The 16,539-nt window shown below is 39.7% G+C and overlaps 1 protein-coding gene across 3 annotated transcripts in view; it reads left to right on the forward strand.

The window, feature by feature from the left end:
* Positions 1-16,539, forward strand: part of lrfn5a (leucine rich repeat and fibronectin type III domain containing 5a) — a 122,159-nt gene that overhangs the window by 93,898 nt on the left and 11,722 nt on the right. For all 3 annotated transcript variants that reach the window (XM_061695940.1, XM_061695941.1, XM_061695939.1), the window contains 5 exons: positions 103-231; positions 323-503; positions 2,105-2,260; positions 2,449-2,708; positions 6,483-6,950. In XM_061695940.1, the coding sequence (XP_061551924.1) occupies positions 103-231; positions 323-503; positions 2,105-2,260; positions 2,449-2,708; positions 6,483-6,950 (1,194 nt within the window). The remainder of the gene's footprint in view (positions 1-102; positions 232-322; positions 504-2,104; positions 2,261-2,448; positions 2,709-6,482; positions 6,951-16,539) is intronic.

Consider the following 16,539-nt stretch of genomic DNA (forward strand, 5'->3'; position numbering starts at 1 on the left):
ACATATTTCCAACACAATAAGCTTGGAAAAGTGGGGCAAAAATCTTGCCATAAATAATGTTGTAGTTGTGATGTCATTTAACACTGCATATTTCTGTCTTAGTGTGAAGAGGAAAGACTTTGCAAACATGACACGGCTTGTGGACCTAACGTTATCCAGAAATACCATCTCCTTCATCACACCTCATGCCTTTACCGATCTTGAGAACCTCAGAGCCCTGCATCTCAACAGGTAAAGCCTAGAATTATACCAATTCTATTGTTACCTGGAATCTGCAGGCTGGAAAGTTGCTAATGGTTGGCTCCTTGTGAATATATTACAGTAATCGACTGACAAGGATAGGCAATGACACGTTCAGTGGAATGTCCAAGCTCCACCACCTAATTCTGAACAACAACCAGCTGGTACTGATCCACCAGGGAGCATTCAATGACCTGCTGGCACTGGAAGAACTGGATCTCAGTTATAATAACCTAGATTCCATTCCATGGGAGGCTATCCAGGTAAGAGTCTTAGCTAAGTACAATTTCCATTGAAATATTTTTGTTGAATACTGTATGTGAAAAATGGCGAACATTCTGAAAACCTGAATTACTATCTTAACATTTGAAATATGCAAAATATGCTTATACTGTACCTGAATGTTTTGGCTTTTTGTAGCGCAGCAAAAAAACAAGTCACATTCTTTGGTACCGTCATTTCTTGTGTATAATGCGCATTTTTTCCACCAAAAAATTGTCAAAAGTCAATAGTGCACATTATACATAGGTGTAGGGGAAAATAAAACTTTCACATTTTATAAATGTATGCTGCCATGTCGAGGTTATGAAAAAGCTGTACACTTTCATTCCAATATGCCACCGCCCCCTAAAGCTTATGTAAAAGGTGTACACTTTCGTTCTAGTATACCAACGCCACCTAGAGGTTATGAAAAAGGTGTAGCCAACCCTTTCCTTCAAATATGATCGGAATACATATGACTGCATATATGTACAGCTGTGCTCATAAGTTTACATACCGAGGCAGAATTTGTGAAATTTCTTTTTATTTTTTTATTTTTTTATTTATTTTTTTTAATACGACTGATGACTGAACAACAACTATCATTAATTTATTTATGGTTATGTTTTGTTTAATGATAATGCTTTTCTGAAATGCTTGACAGTTTAATTTTATTATATAATATATATTTATTCCATTAAAATAAAATTAAATGTGTTTCACCTGGTCCTTCATGATTTCTTTTAAGAATTGTACCCATCTTACAAATTCTGCCTGGGTAATCAAACATATGAGCACAACTGTGTTTTCTCATTTAGTAAATAAAAGTAGGGCTGTGAATTTCAAAATAAGAGCAAGTAAATAAAAAGAAAGTATCCATCCATGCATTTTCTGTACTGCTTATCCTCACAAGGGTCGCGGGCGTGCTGGAGCCTATCCCAGCTATCTTTGGGCGAGAGGCGGGGTACACCCTGAACTGGTCGCCAGCCAATCGCAGAGCACATATAAACAAACAGCCATTCGCACTCACATGTTTTTGGGGTATGGGAGGAAACCGGAGTACCCGGAGAAAACCCATGCAGGCACGGGGAGAACATGCAAACCCCACACAGACAGGGCCGGGATTTGAACCCCGGTCTTCAGAACTATGAGGCAGATGTGCGAACCAGTCTTCACCGTGTTGCCAAAAGAAAGTATTAAATGTTCAAATAAAGTGCTTAACTGCAGAATAATTATTTGAAAAAAAATAACACAATACAGATAATACTTCATGTTTTGATCATATGGGTAGAAGCAAAATCATACATTGTAAAAATGCATTATACATAGGTAGAAGGGTTTTCCAGAATTTTGAGGTCAACTTTGGGGTTTCGTATCAATAATGGGTGCGCATTATACACGAGAAATTATGGTATGTAATGTTAATGTGTTTTACTCTGTAGTTATTTATAATGTACTTCAATAACCCATTTTCCTCTTGCTTTCTTTCAATGTATTCTCTTCGTAAAAAAGAGAGAAATCCCTCAATATATAATTTTTCAAGAACTAAATAAAATTTTTAAAGTATTTTTTTAAAAAAAGTTTGCATTTGTCCCTCCAACAGAAAATGACAAGCCTCCATACATTGAGTTTGGACCACAACATGTTCGATTTTATTCCGGAGGGAACATTTTCATTGCTACAGAAACTCAACCGGCTCGATGTCACCTCAAATAAACTCCAAAAGCTCCCTCCGGACCCTCTCTTTCAGCGAGCACAAGTAAGTTAATAAATGTCTTCTGCATTAATATCATCAGAAACATAGAAAAAACACAAATGTACCACTTCAAACATGTTAACTCATATGTAACACAATTTAAATGAAGCACATTGAGTCCCAAATGGAAGTGTTGTTGATTGCGATATTGTTTCATAAAATCTAAAAAACATTTTCAAACTCCATTGTAGGTTCTGGCCACGTCTGGGATGCTGAGCTCCTCAACCTTTGCACTGTCATTTGGCGGAAACCCGCTGCATTGCAACTGTGAGCTACTTTGGCTGCGAAGGCTTAATCGAGAGGATGACTTAGAGACATGTGCCTCACCTCAGCACCTCTCTGGACGATACTTTTGGTCCATTCCTGAGGAAGAGTTCCTGTGTGAACCCCCGCTCATAACCAGATACTCCCAAGAGATGAGGGTCCTCGAAGGGCAGAGAATGTCACTCAGGTATCTATGTACATGAAAAGAGTTAAAAACACAATCCTCATTGTCCTATCGGTGACTCTAAATCAAGATGCTCGAGATGATTACCTAATTTGTATACACGCTACTCAAAAAAGGTTAGGGCTTTTTAGCTTTGGGCCTTTTCAGGTGAATTTAATTTTACCTCATCTAAACTTTTGAATGGACACATCTAGTTGTTTCAGTACTTTTACACAATATACTGTTCTCTCACAGGGAGCTGAATGGCAATATTCACAACAGGTGTTTGAATCGACCAATACATTTCCTAGTTCGATTTTAATAAAGATTGAAACAGTATCATCAAGAGGTTGCAATAGAGATATGGAGAGACAGGAAGAATCACAGAAAGGCATAGAAGTAGACATCCTTGGAAATGTATTGGTGGATACATGGCTCAAACACCTGTTGTGAATGTTACCTTACAGCTCCCTGTTGACTTCTTGTTACCTTGTTAAAGAACAACACATTTTCCAAAGAGTACTAAAAGATTGAACGGTGGTTGAACATTTCCTTTCAAGAGTTAAGAGAAGGTCAAATTAAGTTAACTTGTAAAGGTTAAAGTGCATTTTAGGTTCATCATGAAATTTCACCAAAAGCAAAATACTCTTAGGTTTGTGTCAGTTGTGAATATTGGTCACACACTTCCAGTCATGATAAATGTGTTTTGTAGTAATGTGAAAACATGATAGGACTGAGAGTAAAAGGACATTAACATTGTTCTATTATTTTTACACCTTAATTAAGTCTTGACCTGAATTTATTCTATGTACAAACCCTAATCCCAGTGGAGTTTGGATGTTGTGTAAAACGTAAATAAAAACAGAATACAATAATTTGCAAATCCCTTTCCGACTACATTCAATAGAATATAATACAAAGACAAGATATTTAATCTTCAAACTGATGAACGTTATTGTTGTTTTGTTTTGTTTGTTTGTTTGTTTTTTTGCAAATATTCGTTCATTTTTAATTTGATGCCTACAACATGTTCCAAAAAAGCTGGGACTGGGGCAACAACAGACTGGGAACATTGAGGAATGCTCAAAAAACACGTTTGGGTTAATTGGAAACAGATGAGTGTCACGATTGGGTTTAAAAGGAGCATCCCCCAAAGACTCAGTTGTTCACAAGCAAGGATGGGGGGAGGTTCACCACTTTGTGAACAACTGCGTAAGCAAATAAACTAACAGTTTAAGAACAATATACTGTACCTGATCGAGAAATTGCAAGGAATTTATGGATTTCATCCTCTACTGTCCATAATATCATCAAAAGATTCAGATAATATGGAGAAATCTCTGCACGTAAGCAGCAAAGATGAAAACCAACATTGAGTGCCCGTGACTTTCGATCCCTCAGGTGGTACTGCATTAAAAACCGGCTTCATTGTGTAAAATATATTGCCACGTGGGCTCCCGAACACTGAAGAAAACCATTGTCAGTTAAGTCATTGGCATTGTCAGTACGTCGATACATATTCAAATGCAAGTTAAAGCTCTACCATCCAAAGCAAAAGCCATACAGTATATCAACAACACCCAGAAATGCTGCTGGCTTCTCTGGGCCCGCGCTCATTTGAGATGGACTGACGCAAAGTGGAAAAGTGTGCTGTGGTCCTACAACTCCATATTTCAAATTGTTTTTGGAAATCATGAATGTCGTTTCCTTCAGGCCAAAGTGGAAAAGGACCATCAGATTGTTATCAGAGCAAAGTTCAAAAGCCACCATCAGTGATATTAGGGGTGTGTGTTAGTGTCCATGACATTGGTAAATTGCAAATCTGCAAAGGCACCATTAATGCTGAAAGGTACATACAGGTTTTGGAACAACATACGCTGCCATCCAAGCAACGTGGCTCGCAACGGTGACCCCGGACTGTTGAGCAAATTAAGTTTCACATCAAGTAAGAAAGGGAAAGAATTCCATCTACAAAGCTTCAGCAATTAGTGTGCTCAATTGCCGAACACTTATTGAATGTTGTTAAAAGGAAAGGTGATGCAACATAATGGTAAACATGCCCCTGTGGCAGCTTTTTGGGAACATGTTGCAGGCATCAAATTCAAAATGACTGATATTTGAAACCAAAACAAAGTTTATCAGTTTGAACATTAAATAGCCTGTCTTCATCGTATATTCAATTGAATATTGGTTGAAAATTATTTGCAAATCATTGTATTCTGTTTTTATTTACATTTTACACAATGTCCCAACTTGAATTGGGGTTTGTTCATTATTAGTGGACACACAATTCATAAAATCCATATCGTTGTCACTTTTCATCTATTTGTTAGTGATTAGCTTCTGCTTTACTAAGTACTTCTGAGACAGGTTTGGGGTCTACAATAAATGTCTTTCCTTTAAAAAAAAAAAAATATTGCGATTGATTGATTTTTCTACATGCAAAATAGATATAATTTGTGTTGAGATCCTCGTCGCCTGTGAAATTATATCCCACTGATGATTTATGTAACCATTTTTACGAGGTAATTTTCATAGCCCATAGCACAAAAGTAACATAAGTAGAAAAGACTCTTACATGTGCCTTTTCCTTTAATTTGTCAGATGGCATTCATGGTTATTGCAGCTTGATCGTATCAACAAAAGCTTAATTAGGAGCAAAGGTTATGTATCACAGTGGTAAACATGACCCTGTCCCAGCTTTTTTGGAACGTGTTGCAGCCATAAAATTCTAAGTTAATTATGATTTTTTTGCTAAAAAAATCAAGTTAATCAGTTTGAACATTAAATAGCTTGTCTTTGTAGTATATTCAATTAAATATAGGTTGAACATGATTTGCAAATCATTGTATGCTGTTTTTATTTATGTTGAACACAATATCCCAACGGCGGCACGGTGGCCGACTGGTTAGAGCGTCAGCCTCACAGTTCTGAGGAGCGGGGGTTCAATCCCCGGCTCCGCCTGTGTGGAGTTTGCATGTTCTCCCCGTGCCTGCGTGGGTTTTCTCCGGGCACTCCGGTTTCCTCCCACATCCCAAAAACATGCATGAAATGAAGACTCTAAATTGCCCGTAATTGCGAATGTGAATGTGAATGTGAGTGCGATTGGTTGTTTGTTTGTATGTGCCCTGCGATTGGCTGGCAACCAGTTCAGGGTGTACCCCGCCTCCTGCCTGATGTTAGCTGGGATAGGCTCCAGCACGCCCGCGACCCTAGTGAGGAGAAGCGGCTCAGAAAATGGATGGATGGATGCATGGATGGACAATATCCCAACTTCATTGGAATTGGGGTTGTACAAACACCTTCACATTGGGACTGTGACGGCCCGAGTAGGAGAAATAAATACAAACCTTAAAGTCTGTGCATTTCTTTCATAAATGAAAATGTCATTTGTTTTAATCATTTTACTTTTTATTTTTACTTTAAAAATTCAATCAAATGTATCAATATTATACAATCAATCTATAATTAATTTGATTTTTAATTTTATTTTAATGGAAAAATCCTATATACCCAAGACAAAGTGCATATTTATATTCATTGCCAATTATTATACCTATATGAACAATATTAATTGATCAAAAGTACACATACAGTTTTAGTGAACATTGTTTAATTGACATGTGGTGACAAATAACATACTCATACACTGATACTACTTATATACTCATAATGTCTGTCCAAGGATTTTGTTTAAATATCTCTCTTTAGTAGTAAACAGCTTATTTACTTTCAACTATCAGCAATCAGACGAGTGCATTTTGTGTTCTCACTGATGACATTTCCACTCCTCAATAGATGTAAGGCCAGAGGTGATCCAGAGCCAGCAATTCACTGGATATCTCCTGATGGCAAACTAGTTTCAAACTCATCAAGAACACTGGTCTACACCAATGGAAGTCTGGACATCCTCATTAGTACTGTAAAAGACACAGGCTCTTTCACCTGCATCTCCTCCAACCCTGCTGGTGAAGCCCACCAGACTGTAGACTTGGTTGTCATTAAACTCCCACATATCTCCAACAACACCAACAACATCCAAGAGCCTGACCCAGGATCATCTGACATTTCCACATCCACCCGAAGTGGAAACAATGGAAGCAATGTGACTGGCGATGTAAAGGGTGGGGTAGAAAAGAGGGTGGTGACTGCTGAAGCTACATCATCAACCGCATTGATCAACTTTAACTTCCAGAGGAATATTCCAGGTATTCGGATGTTCCAGATACAGTATAATGGGAGCCAGGATGACTCACTTGTGTATCGGTAAGTCTGCCAGAATCACTAATTCTGAATACAACACAGTGACGTTAGACAGATTATACAATGGCAACTGAATACTGGCTAATGATATAGATTGCATTACATTGGATTACATGAAAGTTTAATGACCATGGGGGAAAAGGATGATATTGGATCTGATTTGGAATATGGCAATACAAGAACTGATAACTTTGCTAGAAGAGGTTTACAAGGGCATCACAGTTATATGCTGGATACCAACTAATAATGAAAAGGGTAACAACAAACATCGGAAACAATGAAATATGCTGCAATTATGAACACTTTAAGAATTACAATAATCAGGATAGGTTGGTAGGTACTGTTGGCAGGCAAATCGGTACAATAAACAGTACTGTAGGAAGGTTCATAAAATGTTACAAAAACTGAACTGGTGTGTTCAGAACTATTTTTCTTGCTCTCCATTGTCAAAATGGCCATGCAATTACTATATAAACCTCATCTAACTTTTCAGTCGACAGTCAAGAGTTTTGGTTTTGACAAACATCCACAAACTCACCCAGTCAGTGACCTCAATATGAACACCCTGAGATAACCATTGACAAGGAAGCTGCTCTTTTATGGCATGTGTTGTTGTTTTTTCAGAGTACAGACATTAAATCAAGCCTGCCGGGAATGATTGTTATTTGAGCTAAATGTTTACTCTTGTGAAATGTTATGATTGAATTATTGTACAGAAAGGATGTTTGTTGGGCGTTGGGCCAGTATTATCTGCCTTTTATATCAACGCTAATCCCAATACTTACTCAATCTGTGCACATTATCATCACCATGAAATAGGAGAGCATTGAGAGTGAATGTTAAGGGTCTACTAATATCAGTGAGAATTTCAATGTTATTTAAAAAGCGTAAGTATTTTCACAATAACAGCAATATATGTGTGTATTTTTGTATGTACCGTATGCTGAGTCTATTATGGCAGGTATATATTTGACGGAAAGTTAAATATAACAATTGATAAGATTCGTCTGACTCATGGAATGGTTAGAATGTATGTTCAGGTCAGTGCTATTCTATTTAAGTCCTAAATTTGTTAGTAGCGTGTGTTTCAAACTCTTGACAAACGTCAAAACAAATCAAAATGTTCCTGCAGCCTGTGGGGTTTGAAATGCTAATGATAAAACAATGCTATTTGTGACTTGAACTGTGCCCAAAACTAGAAAAAAAGGCACAAGAGCAAATAAGCATTACACAATTCCTAACATATAGAGTGTCTGTATCCGAATCATCTTCATTTGCCAAGTATGTCAAAAACACTAAAGGAATTTGTCTCCAGTAGTTGGAACCGCTCTAGAACGACAACAGACAACCATTTGACAGAAATATAAAACATAAAAATATAAATATGATATTTGGGTTTTCTTGGTGTTGGAGGCAAGGCAGAACGTGGAGGACCCAAGTGCAGGGAAGCAGGGAGGCAAGGCAGGAGTGCAGGAAAATCAAAAAAATATTAACATTTCCAAAAAAGGCAAACGAGGATTAAAGGGGTTACGCTAAATTAACAAAAGTCCAAACATCTAAATAAAAGGTGACAAAGAAACTACTGACCACTAAGAAACATGATGGGATAAGGAAGCATGGGCTATGACAACTGCTGACATCTGACATACAACATATGAAAACTGACCCACCAGGACTGAAAGAAACCAGGAAACTAAATACAAAAAAAATTGATGAGACAATGAGGAACACCTGGGCAAGACATGAGTGGCTGGAGGGAGCTGATTGGTTGACACAAGGTAGAGGGTTGACAAGAACAGGTGGACACAATAACTTAATGAGCACAAGACATGAACAACATGGGACAGAGGAAAACATGAAACAAAACTAAACATAATCTAAACTAAAACACAGATCATGACAGAAAAAACACTGTACGGAGAGTCACTAAGCAATGAAAAGTTACCGGTAATGTGGTAATGCCGATACTACGAAAATGGTGCAGATACTTCTCAAGCACATGAGTGGCCAGTATTGGTCAACAACAGATATGCAAGTAGTGCAGACTGAAGAGACTACTACAGTGAGTGCACGAATAATGTATAATCGGCCCGACAGAAATGTGACAACAATTTCAAGACAAGATTGTCACCATGTTACAATTAAATTGTAAGTTAACTGTTTAAGAGGTTAATGGCAAGAAAAGCTGTTGGAATGTCTGCTAGTTTTAATTTGCATTGTTCAATAGCGTGTCCTGAGGGAAGGTGCTGGAAGAGGTGGTGACCAGGATGTGGAGGTTTCAAGAGGCTTTTGCATGTTCTTGTCTTAGTTCTGGCACCAAACCAGACTGTGATGGATGAACACAGGACTGATTCGATGACTGCTGTGTAGAACTGCCTCAACAGCTCCTGTGGCAGGCTGTGCTTCCTCAGAAGCCGCAGGAAGTACATCCTCTTATCGGCCGTTTTGAGGGTGAAGTTGATGTTGGTCTCCCACTTCAGCTGCTGAGACTGTAATTCCCAGAAACTTGAAGGTCTGACGGTTGACACAGGGCAGTTGGACAGCATGAGGGGCAGCTTTGGTGAAGGATTTTTCCCGAAATCCACGATCATCTCTTGAGTCTTGAGCGTGTTCAGCTCCAGGTTGAGTCGGCCGCACCAAAGCTCCAGCTGCTCCCCTTCCTGTCAATACGCAGATTCGTCACCGTCTTTGATCAGGCTGATGACTGTGGTGTCATCTGCAAACTTCAGGATTTTGAGAGCCGGGTGCGTTGAGGAGCAGTCGAGATTCCAGGTTTCTTGGGGACTGGGATGATGGTGGAGCATTTGAAAGAGGATGGTACTTAACACAGTTCCAGAGATCTATTGAAGATTGATCTGTGAAGACTAGAGCGAAGTGGTCTGCACAGACTTTGAGGCAGGGTGGGGACATGAGGTCTGGGCCCACCGCTTTGTTGATCTTTTGTTGCTTGAAGATACGTCTCACATCCTGTTCGTCGAAGGTCAACACAGAAGGGGAATCAGAGGTGTGATGGTGGTCAGTGGTGCGGCTGGGTGGGTCTGGGGTGTGAAAGTATCCTTTTCAAATCTGCAGTAGAAGGTGTTCAAGTACTTTATTGTTCTTTGCTTGGGGGGATGGTCGCTTGTAGTTAGTTAGCAATTGTAATCCACGCCAGACTGATTTAGAGTCGTTAGCAGTAAATGCTTATGCTTTTGGGCATAGTTTCTCTTTTTGATAATTTATTTTTTAGTCAGCAGGTTTCTAGTGCAATTATACAGGGCTCTATTCATATAGGCTGCCTGTTGAAGTTTCAAAGACACTCCAGTCCAACTTTGCTTCATTGGTCCACTTCTTCACTTTTTCACCATAGGCTTTGCACATCAAAATGTTTTCCTGTTTGTTGGTATTAAATGAATTAAGCAGTGATCAGACGAGCCAGAGCTGCACGGGGGATAGCACGCTATGCATAATTTAGCGTGGTATACCAATGGTGTTGACCAGGGGTGTCAAGCTCATTTTTGACATTGTAGTTATGATTTCCCTCAGAGGACCGTTATGACTGAAACCATATGAAAGCTTGATGGGCCCATCATATTATTATATCAATCCATCCATCCATTTTCTTTGCCGCTTCTCCTCACTAGGGTCGTGGGCGTGCTGGAGCCTGTCCCAGCTGTCATCGGGCGAGAGGCGTGGTACACCCTGAACTGGTTGCCAGCCAATCGCAGGGCACACAGAAAGAAACAACCATTCGCTCTCACAGTCATGCCTACGGGCAATTTAGAGTCTCCAATTAATGCATGTTTTTGGGATGTGGGAGGAAACCGGAGTGCCCGGAGAAAACCCACGCAGGCACGAGGAGAACATGCAACTTTCATAAGCGACCCATCAGTCGGCCACTGGTTTTGACGCAATAAAAAAAATTATCATCTTTGCACAGCGTCACAACGTCACAAAATTTAGCCAATAAAAATATATAATGTTCCTGTTGATGAAATAGCGAAGCTTGTTGCCAAAAGGTACAGGATGCGAGCAGTATGTACCACGGCTACATTGAAGTGAATGGGAGCGAGTGGGCCTCTTTTAAAATATTCACACTATTCTATTCACTATTCTTACACAAATCTTCTCACTTTAGCAACCCGCTATTTCCTTAAGTATCCATTTATTACGATTTAATAAACGTGATAAAGATTTAATAAACGTGTTTGTGCAGCATCAAAAGCCTATACATGCTCGCTGTTTCAGGGCGTCTATATATCCAAGAAAGAAAGCTAATCTTACAAAACACAGAAAAGATATCCATATGTCAGTGAACAAGAATAGAGCAATAAAGCAGAGGATCATGTTTTTTTTCTTTTAGCCGTTCAGTATTTGGAATTTAAGTTTAAGTTTAAATTTGTTCACTAAATGCTGACACATTTTTAGTTCTTTCGAACAATTAGTCCAGACTAACACCTTCAAATGTAAATGTAGTGGAGTTTAGCATTGGTTCTTATTGATGTTTCATTTATTTATTTATTTATTTTTCAGTATTATGGTTCCTCTCAGTGTATAGTTAGTTCCTCTCAATTGAAAAACAGTCAGGGTACTGGAAGGAATGTATAAGGCTGCTCGAAAACGATAATTTAGATACTTTTATAGTCAACCAAGTCTTGACAGTTTAGAGCTTTTGTTTTGACTATTACTTTATTTGTTGAGTCTTTTAAATACAGTCTTGCGTATAATTCTTATTGCTCTTTTTCTGTAGGATGATAATAGGATGAGTATTTGTTTTATATGTGTACCCACATAGCTCCACACAGTAGATCATACATGGAAGTATGAAGGATCAGTACAATGTGTAAGGGAAACTAGGATTAAGAATTTCTCTCATTTTTTATTTTTGTTTGTAGTGAGATTGATTTGGATATGTTTACTTAGATATGATTGATGTGTGGTTTCCAGCATAATTTATTGTCTATTAATATTCCAAGAAATTTTATTATGGTTATGCTTCACAATTCTATGCCATTTTCTATTCCAAATAGAAGACATTTTCATTATAGTGGCACGATTGAATGAATGAATTATAATGTGTCTGTACTCTGTATCGGCGAGTTGTGAAATGTAATTACTTGTACTTGTACTTGATCTCAAAAAAAGTGGTACTGGTGCATCCCTGGGATGTACAGTAGATATCCACTTTGAGCATACACAATGAAGGAAGAAGTTTAGGTGTTAAGCGTTTTAACTGCTTCTACTGTGCAAGACCATTGAAAAATGGTCTTGCACACCAAGACCAACCAAATTTCTGACGTGAAAAATCTGATGAGCATGACCTTCTTAGTTTCTTCCTGTAGAGTCATGTCAGTGAATGACTGTTTGTCTTTTCCACCCGCTTTTCTCTCTGATGGCCCTTCTCAACATGAAACACAGAAGTTATTTGCGTATCTCTGTTATTTTACTCCCTTTTCTTCAGAAAGCAGATTGATTTTCACACCTCGCTTGGCAAAACCAAGAGTCAATGGCATTGATTCTGCCTTTTCATTAAACACAGAGCAGGGAGGGAAAAGATTGGAAAGAGAAAAGAGGGGTTAAGATGCAGGAAAACAACTGAAAAGATAGGGAGGATTGTCGAGAAAGGAAATTAAGTAACAGCAGTGGCAGCTGGTGAAGTTTTCTCCTGGGGGGCACTACATATCTATCTATCAATCTATATAACTATCTATCTGAATGTGTGTGTGTGTAGAGTATATTGGCGTTTGGATAAAATGTAATTTATTTGAGAAATAAATCGGTAATCGACTGGTTAGCACATCTGCATCACAGTTCTGAGAACCGGGGTTCAAATCCCACCTGTGTGGAGTTTGCAAGTTGAGTATTTGTTTTATATGTGTACCCACATAGCTCCACACAGTAGATAGGTTGATTAGGTTGATTGAGGACTCTAAATTGCCCGTAGGTGTGAATGTGAGTGTGAATGGTTGTTTGTTTGTATGTGCCCTGCGATTGGCTGGCGACCAGTTCAGGGTGTACCCTGCCTCTCACCCGAAGTTAGCTGGGATATGCTTCAGCGCGCCACGACCCTTGTGAGGATAAAGCGATACAGAAAATGAATGGATGGATGGTTTAATAAAAATAATTACAATGGTTATTTTAAAGCTATAGTATATAAGTTTTCGCGCCCCCTGAAACTCGAATTCTGCATTACAACAAAAGAACCGAGCCATCGCTTCAATGTGGTTGGAGGAGCTGAATGGCTTAATCAGCATTGTGTCATGTCCTCGAGTAGTGGCTTGGGTGAAAATAATTTTTTTAACAAAAAAAGTGGATTGTGGATGATCGCTTTAATGTTTGGTACAAATACAATTACAATTGTAATAGTAATTACAGATAATGTGTCACGGATGGCAATGCCGTAAGGGCAGATCCCAAAAAAGAGACTCTAGGTAAGAGGTCCCAACAATTTTAATTAAATGACAGAGCATGTGATGGCGAGACATATGAAACTAAAGGGACCCACAACCAGAGAGAATCAAAAAACAGATAACGCAGGCAGACACGACAAAAGGTCCGTGTGGTATAATCGTATAGAACCTAAATTTGGACAGCGGTCAGAACGGCGGCAAACACGGGGCAAAAACGAGTGAATATTCCGACGCCCACACACTGTCACGGTGCCCCCTAAAAAGGCTGATGATTACAATGCATGACAGGTGCGTCACCGATGTAAATGCCCACCTTCGCTCACCCAGACACTGCAACACAAAGAAAAACAACTTGAAACACAGGGCCATGACATCCATCCATCCATCCATTTTCTGAGCCGCTTCTCCTCACTAGGGTTGCGGGCGTGCTGGAGCCTATCCCAGGTGTCATCGGGCAGGAGGCGGGGTACACCCTGAACTGGTTGTTAGCCAATCGCAGGGCACATAGAAACAAACAACCATTCGCACTCACAGTCATGCCTACGGGCAATTTAGAGTCTCCAATTAATGCATGTTTTTGGGATGTGGGAGGAAACCGGAGTGCCCGGAGAAAACCCACGCAGGCACGGGGAGAACATGCAAACTCCACACAGGCGGGGCCGGGGATTGAACCCGGGTCCTCAGAACTGTGAGGCTGACGCTCTAACCAGTCGTCCAGGCGAAACACATTTAATTTTATTTTAATGGGATTAAAATTTAGCATTTCAGAAAAGCATTATCATTAAACAAAACATAGCCATAAATAAATTCATGATGGTTGTTGTTGAGACATCAGTCATATTTTTATATATATATAAAACAATATTTCACAAATTCTGCCTGGGTATGTAAACTTATGAGCACTATTGTACATATATGTGTACCCCTGTCATATTGGTATGAAAGTGTAGGCTACAGCTTTTGCATAACCTCTAGATGGCGGTGCCACACCAGGATGAAAGTGTACAACTTTTTCATAACCTATAGGTGGCATATTGGAATGAAAGTATACTGCTTTTTCATAACCTCTAGATGGCGGTATAGATTTATAAAATGGGAAAGTCTTTCATTTCCCCCCATACATATGTATAATGTGCACTATTGACAATTTTGGGGGGGAAAAAATGTGCATTATACACGAGAAATTACGCTAATGCGTTACAGTTTTTCCAGTAGGAAGTCGGAAGCAGTGACATTTGGATTGGCTTGGGGGCTCCAACGAGTACTCTGGTATTTCGAGTACCTCAACTTGAGGAATTTTCTCTGCCTCGGGGAACCATGTATTTTATTGTGAAGCTCAAGAAATGCACAGGCGGTAATGTGGCACAACACAGGAAGCGGAAGGGGAGCTATTTGGTTCACAGAGCAGGAACATGGCGACGACAAATGGAGAAGAAAAATGTGAGAAAAAAAGACAGAAAATGTGATCGTTGTAACACAGACCTTGCTCTCTGCCAAACATGCCCAGTGGTGAAGCCACGCACGAGCCAAAATAAGGTCAATTAAACATTGCAGAAATGAGTGAGCTTAATGTTAATGTACCTTACAATCATAACATTAGCCCTGCTGAGGGCTAGTCTCTTATTACGATCGTGATAACTTCAAAGTACAGTATAACGCAACCATAGCAACCATAATGTTACTTCACACAGGGTGCTTGTCGGTTTTGCTCAGGCGCTATGTGACATATGGCCAGTGTGCGACCATCTGACCTTTATGTGGCTACATTTTGAGTCATTTAGGTGGATAAAAATGGTAAAGGTGGTAAGAGAGGATTTAAGAGTAAAATGGGTCAGGAGCAGGGGTCCGACATGCTATGACCCCGCAAAAGACTGCGAGATTTCCCAGACAAAATTTAGCGGCAACACTGCGATATCAGATTAGCAACCCCGAGACTTAATTTCCTTCTTATCCACTTTTTTCCTCTTTTGGCGGAGGTGATTATTATTGATTACTTACTGACGGCAAAATACTTACTGACGGCAAAATACCATCGTGGAGCCACTTGAAGATTTAGTTTACGGAACCTTCGATCGCTTCGTCATGCAAGCTAGCAGATTCCACCACTGTTGCAACCCTCTGAAAACACGGAAGACGAACTCATCCACTAGCACTGAAGATCTACTACCCAGCTCAGCCCTCTCCTGCACTGACAAGAAGCTATCACTTCTCTATCTATTCCACCAAGAGATAAAGGAGCTCAAAACCAGCTTGGAGTTCACGCACCTCCAAGTCAAAGAGCGAAAGGAAGACAATGCCGAACTTCATTCAGCCATGAAAGCGATGACAACTGAGGTAGAAGTTATCAAGAAAGAAAACACAAACCTGATAATCCAGAGGCTCAAGTAAAAAACTTCATCTCAACAGCGCTGAAAATCCCAAAGGAGACACTCACAAAGATTACCTTCCACTGAGTTCACAGACTAGGAGGACCGTGAGCAGGGAATCATCCCCGTCCAATCATCACAAAACCCGAAAATTCCCAGCAGAAAGTCTTCTTCTTTAGGTCGAAAAGACAGGAGCTGAAGGGAACACAGTTTGGGATGAATGACCAGTTTCCATGCGAAATAAATGAGCAACACAGCGAAGCAAGCGAAGTCCTTTACCCTCTAATGAAGAACTACTGGAAACGCGCCTCACTGGTTGTTGACAAATTATACATTGACGGTCAACTGTTTTACGATCCCAAAGTCATGCCTTGGCTCTTTTAACAGATGAGTGTTCCTTCTACGTTTGCTCTAATTTTTGGTATTTTGTGTAGAAAACCGTGTAATAATGTGTTTGCGGGAAACAAAAAGGGAATCACGCACGATCTATTGCAACCTCCACTCAGTGACATGGATCATTGCCCTTGTTTTCTTTTTACTTACTTTGGTGCTTCCTTTTCCCTTCTTTAAGGACCCCCGCCCTCCCCCGCCCCACCCACTTCACTTACCGAATACTCACTCGCCTCTCCCCGCCCCCACCATACACATATGTATTTGCATGCTACTTGTGTTTGTATGTATAACTCACGTGATATATTTCCTTGTCTTCCATTTACATGTTTTGGCTATGCTGAACTCATATACAATATGTTCAATACCTCAATACGTAATACCTCTAAACAGAACTTCATATTACCAACTACACAATAAGAAAGTTCCCATTAGATATATAATATT

This window comes from Phycodurus eques, chromosome 14 (assembly GCF_024500275.1).
Source record: "Phycodurus eques isolate BA_2022a chromosome 14, UOR_Pequ_1.1, whole genome shotgun sequence".
Classification (NCBI taxonomy): Eukaryota; Metazoa; Chordata; class Actinopteri; order Syngnathiformes; family Syngnathidae; genus Phycodurus; species Phycodurus eques.